The 14,823-nt window shown below is 37.3% G+C and overlaps 1 protein-coding gene across 3 annotated transcripts in view; it reads left to right on the plus strand.

The window, feature by feature from the left end:
• The window catches only part of dnah5 (dynein, axonemal, heavy chain 5), a 91,292-nt gene that overhangs the window by 56,379 nt on the left and 20,090 nt on the right, over nucleotides 1-14,823 (plus strand). For all 3 annotated transcript variants that reach the window (XM_056761813.1, XM_056761815.1, XM_056761814.1), the window contains exons 59-68: nucleotides 498-701; nucleotides 1,347-1,526; nucleotides 2,338-2,475; nucleotides 3,603-3,738; nucleotides 5,479-5,795; nucleotides 8,276-8,431; nucleotides 10,845-11,027; nucleotides 13,652-13,895; nucleotides 14,026-14,140; nucleotides 14,330-14,520. In XM_056761813.1, the coding sequence (XP_056617791.1) occupies nucleotides 498-701; nucleotides 1,347-1,526; nucleotides 2,338-2,475; nucleotides 3,603-3,738; nucleotides 5,479-5,795; nucleotides 8,276-8,431; nucleotides 10,845-11,027; nucleotides 13,652-13,895; nucleotides 14,026-14,140; nucleotides 14,330-14,520 (1,864 nt within the window). The remainder of the gene's footprint in view (nucleotides 1-497; nucleotides 702-1,346; nucleotides 1,527-2,337; nucleotides 2,476-3,602; nucleotides 3,739-5,478; nucleotides 5,796-8,275; nucleotides 8,432-10,844; nucleotides 11,028-13,651; nucleotides 13,896-14,025; nucleotides 14,141-14,329; nucleotides 14,521-14,823) is intronic.

Raw genomic sequence — 14,823 nt, forward strand, 5'->3', positions numbered from 1 at the left:
GCTCGCTGTCCCATGAGTCCCACCTGCGTGGATCCCATTATTCCTGTTTGGCAAAATGAAAGCATATTTAGTACATTTCATTTACACACTTTATTCAAGGAATATGTTTTTTAGCAGGTTTAAATGAACTTGTTTACTAAGGGACAAGTTGTTTAAAATTACAATAAATACATAAAACAAATAATTACACATCAAATAATTACATTAAAATTAAATATAGTCGCCATTAGACTACTGGTCCATCCTAGCAGGTATGAATAATTTCTCAATCTTTTTTTTTTCTCTTTTCGTTTTTTATCTTACATGTAACCCCCACCCTTTAATATAATTTCCTAAAATGGCAACTTTCTGTTCCATTCTCCTTTACACTTGAAAGGTTTGTATTCTTCTGTTCATAAATCCCTATAATTTCCCATTATAGGCTGTTGTGTGCCGTACGATATAGTATCTAATTCACCTGAATTTGTCTTTTTTGTTCTGTGTTTGTCTGTTAACAGACCATAAAGCCTGCAGACATTGCCACAGTGAGAACACTGGGCAGACCCCCTCATCTTATCATGCGTATCATGGACTGCGTGTTGCTGCTCTTCCAGAGAAAAGTGAACACGGTAAAGATGGACCACGAGAAAAACTGCATCATGCCATCCTGGCAGGAGTCACTCAAACTCATGACTGCTGGAAACTTCCTTGGCAGTTTACAGGTACACTGTATTCATTTAACTCGTATAGCATTTTTGGCATTTCTCAATGAGATATTCATCCTGAATATGTATAGCAACCTGTGTAATGATTATTGTAATGTAATGAATGATCATTGGTTAAGTCTCTGTTGTCTATGTCCGCACCCTCTCACACACACATAAAACACTAGACAGTCTACCAAAATGTAAACTAAACTATACATGCAGATACTAAAAGTCTTTAAAAAAATCTTGTAAAGTAATGGAAATTTTCTGACAGCTGGTTCACCAGACATTAACCGTAAAGTAATTTTCCCCCCTGTAAAATTACATGTTGTACCAGTTTTTCTTGTAAATTTGTGGTTCTTTTCTGTAATTTTATCTTTTTATTACCATATATAATGAATTGTCTTTTGTTTACATGGAAAATCTCTTTTTTACAGTGTACACAACTATCCTTCCATAACTTTTTGCAAAAGCTTAAGTCACATTAAACGGGTTCACAAAACCAAAACGTTTTTTTTGTGGTTAGATATATACCGTTTCTTACAAACAATATCGTAAGGCTCCTGGTTTCCTTTGAAAAATAACATATGGCTCTAATATTTTATCCCCTGTTATAATTTCCTTTCATTTTACTCTAGTGTGCTTATGTTTCCTCTGCAGCAATTTCCCAAAGACTCCATCAATGAGGAGGTGGTGGAGCTCCTGTCTCCATATTTTGACATGGGTGACTATAACATTGAAACAGCCAAGAGGGTGTGTGGAAATGTTGCAGGGCTATGCTCCTGGACCAAAGCAATGGCTTCTTTCTTCTCTATCAATAAAGAAGTGCTTCCTTTGAAGGTGAGAGATGTGAACTTCTGTTTTTTTATTTATATTTTGTCTGTTCTATTAAGATACCTTCACAGGGTTTCACAGGGAACAGACCTTGATTTAATGTATTGATACTATACACTCACCTAAAGGATTATTAGGAACACCTGTTCAATTTCTCATTAATGCAATTATGGTGGTGGTGTAACGGTGTGGGGGATGTTTTCTTGGCACACTTTAGGCCCCTTAGTGCCAATTGGGCATCGTTTAAATGCCACGGCCTACCTGAGCATTGTTTCTGACCAATATCCATCCCTTTATGACCACCATGTACCCATCCTCTGATGGCTACTTCCAGCAGGATAATGCACCATGTCACAAAGCTCGAATCATTTCAAATTGGTTTCTTTAACATGACAATGAGTTCACTGTACTAAAATGGCCCTCAGAGTCACCAGATCTCAACCCAATAGAGCATCTTTGGGATGTGGTGGAACGGGAGCTTTGTACATCCCACAAATCTCCATCAACTGCAAGATGCTATCCTATCAATATGGGCCAACATTTCTAAAGAATGCTTTCAGCACCTTGTTGAATCAATGCCACGTAGAATTAAGGCAGTTCTGAAGGCGAAAGGGGGTCAAACACAGTATTAGTATGGTGTTCCTAATAATCCTTTAGGTGAGTGTATGTCATTTTCATTTATGCTCTTGGTAGACACTTTTAACTTTTATATTGTGTCCATCAGGCCGTTGTTGTAATCATTAGGTCCTTGTTGACTTTTGTAAATTAATATATAGTACAGTATGTATATCTTTCTTGATTTCTTCATCACCCTCAGGCTAACCTGGCAGTGCAGGAGAACAAGCTGGCCATAGCTAATGCAGACCTCCAGACAGCTCAAGCTGAACTGGATGCTAAACAGGCAGAGCTGGATGTAGTTCGGGCTGAATATGAAAAAGCCATGATGGAGAAACAGGTACTGTAACCACTATTTCAAATCAAAGTGACACATCTAAATTTAGGTTTATATATGGTTGAACTAGATGAGTGAAACTTAATGAAATACCGCAAAGTTGAGTATTTTATGGATAAATCTCTAAGAGAATTCTCATTCATTATTTCAACCCCCATACAGTATGTTCTACTGTGACCCAAAGAAAATGAACCTCAATCTGTTTATCCCTTTAATTTTGCTGAGAAAATGGTGAATCGGCTGTTTATTAGTGCACAGAAGTAAATACCAAATCACTAATTTGTATTTTCGCATACAATTAAATGTAATCAGCAGTTTTATAAAGCTAAAAGCATCTTGCAGATGAATCATTCAGTCTGTACTGAATGTGCTCCTGCAAAATTGACACTGGCTTTAGAAATGGGTCACAGTAAACACCAATGTTCCATTTCACAATGTATAATGAGTCTTCCTAACATTTCCTGAATGAGTTGATAATTGTGTGATTAACAGCCTCTGAGCTTCATGTTGATGTACGTCATCCTTGACCATACCTTAGAGAACAGATGCTGACGTACCAACAACTAAATAAACATCCCAATTGCCTTTAAAACTGTCATTACTTTCCCTAAAGCAGTGATTGACAATTACTAAACAGTTTGGTCAACAGTTTGTATGATGCATGACGCAGTTTTATATTTGGTACAATTCACAGTTTTCCACGAAAGCAAAAAAAATTAGGCCTCCCAAAACTGAAAATTCTTTCATATATTCTATATTTTTTCTTACTTTGAACACCAGACAATACATTTTACAGACTTGTAGAGCTCAGTCTTTTCATTGCAGTCATAGCGGTTGAGGCTTTAAAGCTTTAAAAAAGAGAGAAAAATGATTCTAAAAATAGTTCTGTGGAAGAAGGTCTTACTGGTAAAAGAAACAAATTTTAATGTAAATTCATGTTTAACATATGATTCAAAACTAAGGTTTAGATGAACTATTTGATTGAAAACAACATTCCTTTTGTAAAGTTATATTACTTATGTCACAAATACAAGCTGAAGTATGTATGAGTAAATGTAAACAAGTACACAACAGCATGGAGACAGAAGCATTATTTTTGCACGTTATCATCTTTGTTGTTTCTCTAATAGACACTGCTGGAGGATGCAGAGCGCTGTCGACATAAGATGCAGACCGCCTCCAGTCTGATCAGTGGCCTGGCAGGAGAGAAGGAGCGATGGACCCAACTCAGCAAAGAGTTCGCTGCTCAGACCAAACGTCTTGTTGGTGTGTTTGACATTAATCCTTGAGGCGGTTTTTCCATAACTTGATTCAGATGAATAACATGATTTGGCTGACTTTATTGTCAGTGATCGGTTTTTAGCCACAGAAAAGTGTTTGCTTAAAGGTAGGTCACCAAAAAGTGAAGCTCTGCAGACAGCATTTCAAGAATGATTCACTAAAACTGGAAATCAAAAGAATACAATTGAAGCTTCGATATTGAAACGAAGCTCATTTTCTTCTACAAGCATAAATGATATCTTATATTTGTGATATTTGTCTGGTGGATGTGACAGCGAGTGAAGGACTTGAGCTATATCTTGGGATATTCAAAAGATCTGAGGGAAAGCCAGAGTATCACAGTGAGGACATAGGGAATCTTTAGTTTGTACTTACAACTCCAATGCCATAAATTCATTCTGGCTTTACATAACTGGCTTTTACAGGATTCAGAAAGGCCTGGGACACCATTGCTACAGAGCAAAAAAATACTGTACAATGCCGCAAAAATGGCATAAATCAGTGTTTACCAATTCAGATCACTAAACGTATTTAATTGAGGGAAAACCTACAACACCATATTCACAATTCGATGAAGAAAAATCTTTAAATAAAATGTAAAGCTGGAATGCTCTGTAAATCTCTTTGGATTGAAGCTTCTGGCAACACCAGAACACCAAAGAATCCAGCAAAGACCTGGCAACAACCCTAGCAACTGCATTTAAATCAGCTACTGTAAGAACCATTAACCACTGCACAGCACCACGCAGATCTATAAACTGTAAAAAAAATATGAGCAAAATACCGGTAAATTACTGCCAGCACAGATGATAGTAATCTACTGTTATTCTATGCTATGGTAGCTTGAAGTTGCTTAACAGCTTTTTACTGTGTGATAATACTGTATTTTACAGTAACTTTATATTATACAGAAAACTACTGGCAGCAGAGACGCCTGTTATCTTCTGTTATTCTACTGTGTGAATACTGTGAAACTGATTTACAGCTTATTAATGTACAAACAGTATTTTCCAGTCATTTTTTTTATTTACAGAGAGATTCCAGTAATATACTGTAATTATTTTAATACTTTGAAATTACTTTATAGCCACATTCTGTCAAAAAAATATTATTTTATTATTTCAGTTTACAATACACACTAACACATTGTGAGGTAAAAACAATTTGGGTAATTTTACCAACACTCTTATTCAAAAAGGATCCCCAAAATAGGTTAGAATATTTTTTTTTAATTGCCAAATAATGTGAACATTTATTTATAAGCAAGATCATCCAAAAAAGCAATATATTTTTTACTGTGAGAATGGAAAAGTCTAGAGAAGAAAACAAACTCAAACTTGATTATATGTGGTTAAAGGAAATTGCGTTTAATTATCAATAATGTTAAAGAACAAATTCTCGACTACAATCAGCCTTAATAAACACTGATTTTTGAGAATAAAATAGGAATTCCAATGAATCCGCAGGATTTTATCACCCTGATTGCAAGTCACAAATGTTTTGGATGTGAGAAAACACTCTGAGCAAAAAGTCCACTTCTTGCTGCAGTCCATTTAAAAGATTTTTCAAGGAATTTCAAATTTCCTTAGTGCCACGAACAAGTGTATGTCAGACGCTGCTCACCACAGTCACTATTCCAGTTTCAAAACAACATGCTCCTCGCTGCAGTCAGTTTCAAACATTCTCCTCTTAAATTAGTATTTTTTCTTTTTTTTCAAATTTCAGGAGATGTGCTGCTGGCCACTGCCTTCCTCTCCTACTCTGGGCCCTTTAACCAAGAGTTTCGCAACCTCCTTCTCACAGACTGGCAGAGAGAGATGAAGTCTCGCCAGATTCCTTTCAGGACCAATCTAAACCTCACTGAGATGTTAATTGACGCACCTACAGTTAGTGAATGGAATTTACAGGGGCTGCCCAACGATGACCTGTCCATCCAGAACGGGATTATTGTGACAAAGGCTGCCAGATTTCCCTTGCTGGTTGATCCCCAGACACAAGGAAAGATGTGGATCAAGAACAGAGAGTCCAAGAATGAGCTTCAGGTGAACATTTTTAAAGAATGACGTTTATAATGATGTCGTCGCTCTCTGTACCATTGTCATGGTTATAATCGTTAACTAAAACTATCAAAAGCATGTCTGTTAACTGAAATCAGATAAAATACAGACTTAAAAAACTTAAAGGGATAGTTCACCCCAAAATGAATATTCTGTCCTCATTTACTTACACTCATGTGGTGTCAAATCTGTATTTATTTCATTGTTTTGCTTAACACAAAGAAAGATATCTGGAATAATGTTTGTAAAAACAGTTCTGGCTGAGGCACTATTGACTTCCATACTAGGGACTATGTAGTCAATGAACTGTTTGGTTGTCCACATTCTTCAAAACATCTTGTGTGTTCAGCAAAGCAAAGAAATGTATACAGGTTTGGAACAACTTGAGGGTGAATAAATGTTGACAGAATTTTCATTTTTCGGGGAATTATACCGTAGAATCAATGAAAATTTGAAATGTTGCCTTAACAACAAACATTTAAATATAAAAGTTTATGTTGAGGCACTAAAATAATTAACTGACAACAAATTAAAACTAAAGCTGGATTATAAATAAATGAAAACTGAAATCTACATCATTTAAAATCACAGTCAACATACAAACTGCATCATTTAAACTAAAGTCAACCTACAATCATTCTCACAAGACCTAGTAATATTTAAATATAAAGTACATAACAATATGATGGCACAGGCTAATTGTAACATCTTTCACACTTTTACAACACAAAAAATCAATAAAAAGCTGAAAAAATGTACCTTAAATACAAAATCACCTTTCATGAAAGTGTTTGCAAGTAGTCTATAACTTTTTAGCGTATTACTATTTTATATTTTATTGTGGTTTGACATACTGAAAGAAATAATCACTTGTAGAATATTTACATTTATACATATTTTAGAGCCAAACATATACAATCTCTTTGTACAAATTTACAAATATGATGTACAAATATAAAAGCAATACTTAAACCTTCTAAATTAATTAATCATTCATTTCTAGATTCAACACAAAAAGAGTGTTTAAAAGAGAATATTAGAGAATTATATATGCTGTATATATATTAGTGGTGGGCATAGATTATTTTTTTTAATCTAGATTAATCTAGATTAAAATGGCTCATTTGAATTCTGCCGAAGGCATTAAGAATATGTGTGCTACCCAAATAATGACTAAAAGTAAGTCTTTGAGAACGGGTTTCTCAAGCCAGGTGGCGCATTAGACCAGGGGCTCATCTCCTGTTTCCAAAATGCATCACAAACTGCTTGAGAAAGCTGTTCTACTATGATAATTGGTGATGAAAATTAAATTATGTTCAAAAAGATGAACTTGTGTTTACTTCCGCATTAGCTAAGGGATGATTTCCGTTTAGGTGGTACTTGAGACTGGAAGAGCTCCTACAGTACATTTACATTTAGTCATTTTATCCAAAGCGACTTACAAAGAGTGACGGAGCAACAAGCGATATGTCATACAGGAGCCATAATACATTAGATCTCAATACAAAGTTACTGGTTTCAACTAAAGCTAGACCACTACCTGTTGAGAGAAAGTGTTTTTTTTAAACCAATTCCGCATTGCACAAACAACCTTAGTCTTGTCGATGTTTCTATTGGGAAGATTCTTAAAAATTAATATTCCCTGAAGCAAACCCGGCGGCTTCATAGCTGCATCCATGTTAGCACGTCACGTTTGATGCGGTAATTTCACAGTAACGTTATGTTGTGTACAGACCAAACGCGAATGGCGTGTCAAGCGCGAGTGATTTATATGTTAATGCAAAGAGCCAATAGACCTACTTGCTGCGCGAACCGCGAATGAAGCCCTGGTTATGAGATGATGAGGCGGCTTCTGCTTCCGCGAATCACGCGAATCACGCGAATCACGCGAATCACGCGAGTTGAAAAATCTCGTACTCGCCCCGTACAGTGCAGTTAAGCTGGTATACATCCGCGCTAAAATATCAAGGTGAAAGTCATCATAGCTTGCGTAGTATAGACCCAGCTCCCAACCCAACTTTGAGAATAGATTAACGGCGACATTTTTTTTATCGCGCGATAAGAGTCTCACTGCGGCCCACTTCTAATATATATACATATATATTATAACTTCTACTCACTTGCCTATAAGACTGTGTAGCTGAAACACATTTAAAACAAAAAAAATGCTTGTTGTTGCACTTCATCACTGTTACACATCACTGGAAACTATAGTTACGTTAGTTCGGCTTTTGTACTGCTTCATACAGTGCACAAGGCCTCCACAGATTTGAAACTTTTTCTCTTGCACACACAAATCTGATTTATATTCTTGGGAATAGAGTCAATAAGATATGCAAAGCTTGCATTCATGCACGGTTTCGCTTCAAGAGGTCAGACGCCTCTTCATAGGCTCCAGAGATAACAGCTTTCTCCAGCAGCAGAACTAGATCTTGGTCAGTAATGAGGCTTTGATGTTTTCACAGATCACCTCACTCAACCACAAGTACTTCAGAAACCATCTAGAGGACAGTTTATCATTAGGCCGCCCGCTGCTGATTGAAGACGTTGGGGAGGAATTGGACCCTGCCCTGGACAATGTGCTGGAGAAGAACTTCATTAAGACTGGCTCCACACATAAGGTATGCTGAAAGACCTGACATTGTGGTACAGTAAAAAATCTATCATTGTGATTACAATCGGGCTCAAGTCCTCCTTAAAATCAATTATTTGTGGTTATTTGTGTATTATTCACCATTGAAGAAAACAGACTTGCTAAACATTGGCAAACATTGCCTGGCCAAATATCGTGCGATTCTTGTGCTCTCTTTAACCATGTTTCCATTACAGATTTCCGCAAAATTTAAGCAATGTTTTCTAAATGTCGCTGGAATGACTGCGTTTCTACTAAGCGTTGTTATGCGATTAAAGTGTATTTTGATTCTTCTCGCAATAAAGTCATTGTGGTCGTACTTCATCTTTGTACGTTTTATAGCAGGTTGCAAACCAACTTTAGTGCAGAGTGCCACCTACTGTAATGAAAGAGTGAAGAGAAATTTCAATATTAATTATGTATTTTAATATGACCTGACTGTTCCTAATAAATCTCCATACTGCACTCACTCGTTTTCCTGCACTTGGGTCATCATATAAGATATTACTTAAAGGTCAAGTCAGTTAAATCTAGCAGCAAGGTTGCGAATTGCAACCAACCGCTCACTCCACCCCTCCTGTTCGAAACACTACGACGGCTGACAGAACATGCCAATGATATATTATATGCAAAGGGTCCCGCGGTGTATGTAGATAGAAATAGCTCATTCTAAGGTAATAAAAACATAACACTTCATTCTGTAAGCTCTTTATGCACCTCTGAAGACATTTTTATGTATATTATATTTGCATTTCTGTCAAAAGATCATCCAACATTACACACTGGACCTTTTATGTGAATGGCTTACATCCTATCTTTCCAAATGTTCTGCCAAATCATACCACGAATGGTCATTTAACTTTTTATACGCCACATGACTTTTAAATACCACAAAAATGGTGTCTCCATTGCAGTTTTGCGAAATATGCCTTTATCGTATTGCCTGAAAAAACACCTCATGCAAGTGGGGGAACTTGTTTGCGATACATGGAAGTTTTTGCGAAATTGACATGTTTCCATTGGGCGTTTTTTCAGAGCGCTATTTCAATTTGCTTATTTTGAGGGGTAATGGAAACCTGGCTAGTTTATCAATGAATCTCGACCAGAGGGCGCTCTTTCGCAGAAACTCCAAATATGGGAAACAGAAGAAGAAGCATAAGTTCCAGGAAATGCCAATGGTCATATTCCTAATATGTTCATCCAACCATTTCAAGTATTTTCATGAAGTTTATCTATAGTGATGATGTTTGACGAGCGCTGCTTTCTCAAATGTACGTGTTAAACCACTAAATCTCGTAGTGATTTTAGATCGAGCGGGACTTCTTACTGATCAAAGAGCCTTAGTTCACAGTAGAGCTGTTCATAAAACACGGAATCGATTTAGACTTGTATGATTAGTGTGAATCGCAATATATATCGCCCAACACAAAAAAACTCACTTTTAGTATTTCACATGACTTCCTGTCTAAGAACTCTTTCTGAATCTTGGGAATCTTAGTTCAGAAAGTGCCCAGGTGTATCCTTCAGATGTTGTCCTTTATTGTACCATCAAAAGTTCTCATTTATAAACCAGCTGATAACATAATAATCCTTGAAAAGAGGACATTTCATTGAACACACTGATTATACTTTTGATTTTTTTAAAACACTCTGCTTTAAAAAAATAAGAACATGTCCTCATTCGTCATCCCCTTTTTTTATTTAAACTATACAGCTGACAGATTGCAGTTGTATTCAACGACATGTCCTTCAACACACTGGAAAACATGGAAAGCTATTTATACAGAAACGCACAATAAATTAGCAAGAGATCAGATGTTTATACCAAAAACGCATTGCTAGCCGCTGACGTGCGAGGGTGACAAAAAAAGCTCATAAAGTGCACTACATATTGAAAATAACCAGACTGAGTCTGTTGTCGAGGTGATTGTTTTGTCACCTCCTGTTGCAGGACAGGATTTTAAGTGACGGTCGTTATCTCTCGGGTGTCTTTCATCTTGTTATCAAATATCCAGCTGCCGTGAAGAAACGATACCGACTGCTTCACAAGTCAAGAAAGAAATAGCGAGCAAAACGCTTCGCTTTTGACATGTTTAACTAGCAGGATCTATTAATACAAACGTGCGAACACCTGATCACACGTTTTATAGTCGTCATCTTGACGTGGCTTCATCTGCCCTGTGGGGTCTGTTTCCTCTAATTGGTACAGAAATAACATTACCGACTCGCCGCTGAGATGATCAACATATTATTAAACAACTTCATAAACACATTTAATGCTAGAGAGGTCATTAACATTTCTCACCAAAGGTCTTGCGAAAATCCGTCATACTTTGGTGCGTCTTTACTGTTTTTGGATAAATGAATGATTGAACTCTCATTTTTATTTTCACTGTGATCAGGTAAAAGTGGGAGATAAGGAGGTGGACGTAATGAAGGGCTTCCGTCTCTACGTTACCACCAAGCTACCCAACCCAGCGTACACTCCCGAGATCAGCGCACGGACATCCATCATCGACTTCACTGTTACCATGAGGGGTCTGGAGGATCAGCTGCTGGGCAGAGTTATCCTCACTGAGAAACAGGTACAGTGTGACCCCCTTAGTAAACCGAGGGTGGAGTTTGACTTCATGATACTGTATGTCGGTTCTCGCGCATGTAAGCCTGAAGTGAAATAAACACAAAGACTGACACTGAAAAATTTACAAATAATTGAACATTTTCATGTCATTTCAAACTCTCTGTGTCACATTTTTAATGTTGAACATAAAAGAAGATATTTTGAAAAATGCTATCCTGTAACCCAGAACATGTGTTAAAGACTCACAATTGACAGTATAGACCTCTCAGTATACATCGTAAAGCTACTCATACAGTATGTTACCCATCTTCATGGTTTAGTGGTCTGAATGATACACTCCGGTGGGACATTTAGTGACACACTTTATGTAGTTACAGCATGTTTTACCTCATCATCAAGATCCCTAAAGCTCTGAACACATCCCTGAGGCATTTTTTTGTGGCAGAGCGGGCGAGATGGAGACAGAGTTCGGGTCAATCCTCGGTCACTGGACAGAGAGGTTGAATCTCTGTGCACTTTAATATTGCTGAATTTTCCAATTCGTTCACACAGTTCTCTTTCTGGTCCAGTGTTAATACTGGTGAATTGTATGTGGACATCATAATCTAAATCCAAATCTATTTCAAGTGTGCTTTATGCACAGGGGCATCGTCACCTAAAAAGGAAAATTCTCACTTGTCATTCCAAACATGTAAGACTTCTGCAGAATAGAAGAAAGGGGCACTTTTATTTTTCCTACTAAAACAAGTACACAACGTGAACACAAAACAAGATCATGAAGAATGTTGGTAACAAAACAACATTGACCCTCAATGGCTTCCATTGTATGAGTCATTTTGCAGAATATATTATTATGTTTTCCACTCAAGAAAGAGTCATATACAGGTTTTGAGGCTGAAAAAATGATGGCAGGTTTTTTTGAGACCCTATCACATAAAGAACATCTTTGAGACATTTTTGACATCATTTCAGAGGCTTTTAATGCCCCTTTTGATTCTTAGGTAGTGAAAATGAAAATGGCATTTAGCGCATGTTCACGAATGAACATTAAACTGTCAATCCACATGCCGTTGTGATAGCTTTCTATTGCCAGACTAGTCATCCTTTCTTCACAGGGAACTGTATTTTAGACTATTATTATCAAAAGGGTACATTTAGAGAACATGTGGTAAATGTTCTGGTGGTGAACTGTACTGTATATATACATCATCATACATTTTGAAGCTGGTAATGACTGTAAGTCATCATGCTTTTGCTTCATGGAACAACAGCAGGCATGTACAGGGCTGTTATCTTTATTCTTGTTCGTGTGTTATACACTAGACTGCATATTGGGAGGAGCTGCATACTTCACCAAAAAATGAAGATTCTGTCATGAACTACTCACTCTCTAGTTGTTCTAAACCTGTATACATTTATTATTATTTGGAAAAATGCTTGTAACCAAACAGTTCTTGGACCTCATAGACTACCATAGTAGGAAAAAGGACAATGGTTGTTGAAAGTGTCCCAGCTTTGTTTGCTTCCCAACATTCTTCAAAATATCTTCTGTTGTGTTCGACAGAACAAAATATTAAAAAGTAATTTTTCCTGCTTTAGTAGTCAATGGGGTCCAAGACTGTTTAGTTACAAGCATTCTTCCAAATATATTTCTCTTTGTTCATCAGAACAAATACATTTATTCAGATTTGGAACAACTTGAAGGTGAGTAAATGATGACAGATTTTTTATTTTTGGGTGAACTATCACTTTAAGATCATTTACTTTATGTTGAAGTATATTTGCCAGAGAATTTAATGTGTAAAATAAAATTGTTTCATTATAGAAATTGGAAATGGAAAGTAAAGTACAGTGAGGTTTAAGAAGCAAGAAGATGGAAACAAGCCTCAATGTGTCTTTTTGATTGGAGACCCAGAAAACTACAAAACCTCCTAAATATTTCTCATGTGTTATACATCATAACATTTTAGAGTTTTATAGTATTAAAGATCCAGTTTTTTTACCAATACGTGTCATATTCATCTACTTAAAGGGGTCATAAGGTGTGAATAAGTGTTTTTCTGTGTCTTTGGTGTGTTGTAAATTGCCCATGCATGTATTAGACACGTAAAATGGCAAAAATGTAAGTGTCTGAACAAAAGATGCATTCTATCAGACCTGCCTAAAACCCTTCGTGTAACCAACCCCCACAAATCTACATCAGTCCGTGGAAGACCGCCCAAGTGTTTACGCAAGTAAGGTTGACGTACCTATCAGTACAATCGCTTGAACCTGATGTTTCAATTATGGTCAGAGGTATTACAATTCCGTCACATGCTTGCAGTATTGGACCAATCACTACACACTGCTGAACTGGCCAATCATAGCACACTTGAACCTGAAATCGTTTGTACACATTGCATTACATCTAAAACAAACGATAATATTTGTTTTAGACGTGTTATATTACTCCTTTAAGCCCCTTCTTCCTCAGTTTATTGGCAGGATTATATATAATTCTATTTTGCAGGTTGCAGAGTCATTTTGAAAGTAGTTTATCATTCAAGGTTGCCAACAATTACCTCAGTTATCCGAGTAAAGTTTTTTTGTGTGATTGTAAATGACAGTTTGATCTGATTGAATCTGCAGGAACTTGAGAAGGAACGCACTGACCTGCTTGAGGACGTGACGGCCAATAAACGGAAGATGAAGGAGCTGGAGGATAATCTGCTCTTCAGGCTCACAAGCACGCAGGGATCGCTGGTGGATGACGAGAGTCTCATCACCGTGCTGGGAAACACCAAACAAACTGCTGAAGAGGTCACGCAGAAACTTCAGATCGCTGCAGAGACAGAGATCCAGATCAATGCGGCACGTGAGGAGTACAGACCTGGTGAGAGCTCAGAACTTTGAAACCTTTAGTGCTTATTTTGCAAGGTTCTCACTAGAGTCTGCCCCCCAAAAAAAATTGTTAGAATAATTATTGATGTAAAATTCACTTTCAATTGTGACTACTTCTTCAGTTGCGACGAGAGGCAGCATCTTGTACTTCCTGATTACGGAGATGAGCATGGTGAATGTGATGTATCAGACCTCCCTCCGTCAGTTCCTGCGCTTGTTCGACCTGTCCTTGGCCAAGTAAAACCCTATGTCCCCTTTTAAAATGCCATTTAATGAGCCATAACCATTTTTTATCGTATTGCATGAGAAAATTTATCAGTTGATTTTGATGGCATGCTTTATCTGATCATTTAAGTGAGTACTTCACGCCCTTTCGGGAGCTTATTATATCGGTAAATCGTATGTAACCTAAAGACTTTTTTTAAGGTCCACAAAGAGTCCAATTACAAGCAAGCGGATTGCCAACATTATCGAGTACATGACCTTCGAGGTGCACAAGTATGCTGCCAGAGGGCTGTATGAGGAACACAAGTTCCTGTTCACCCTGCTGCTCACGCTCAAGATCGACATGCAGAGCAACAGAGTCAAACACGAGGAGTTCCTGACCCTCATTAAAGGTCAGACACCAGCCGGCCTTCCACATGTCAGTCTGCATCATACTCTCTCTCTTTCTCTGGCCCGGGCCAGTCTTTCTCCTCCTCTGAGAGCATTTTGTCTGCCAACCTTGTCAGTATTTCAACATGAGTCTATATGACTCGCTACTTGATTTTAAATTAAAAAATTACAATTCTGTCATTATTTACTCATCTTCGAGTTGTTACAAATCTGTATTCATTTATTTGTTCTGATGAACAAAGAGAAAGATATTTGGAAGAATGCTTGTAACCAGACAGATCCTCGGCCCCCATTGACTCCCATAG

This window comes from Triplophysa dalaica, chromosome 12 (genome assembly GCF_015846415.1).
Source record: "Triplophysa dalaica isolate WHDGS20190420 chromosome 12, ASM1584641v1, whole genome shotgun sequence".
Taxonomy (NCBI): Eukaryota; Metazoa; Chordata; class Actinopteri; order Cypriniformes; family Nemacheilidae; genus Triplophysa; species Triplophysa dalaica.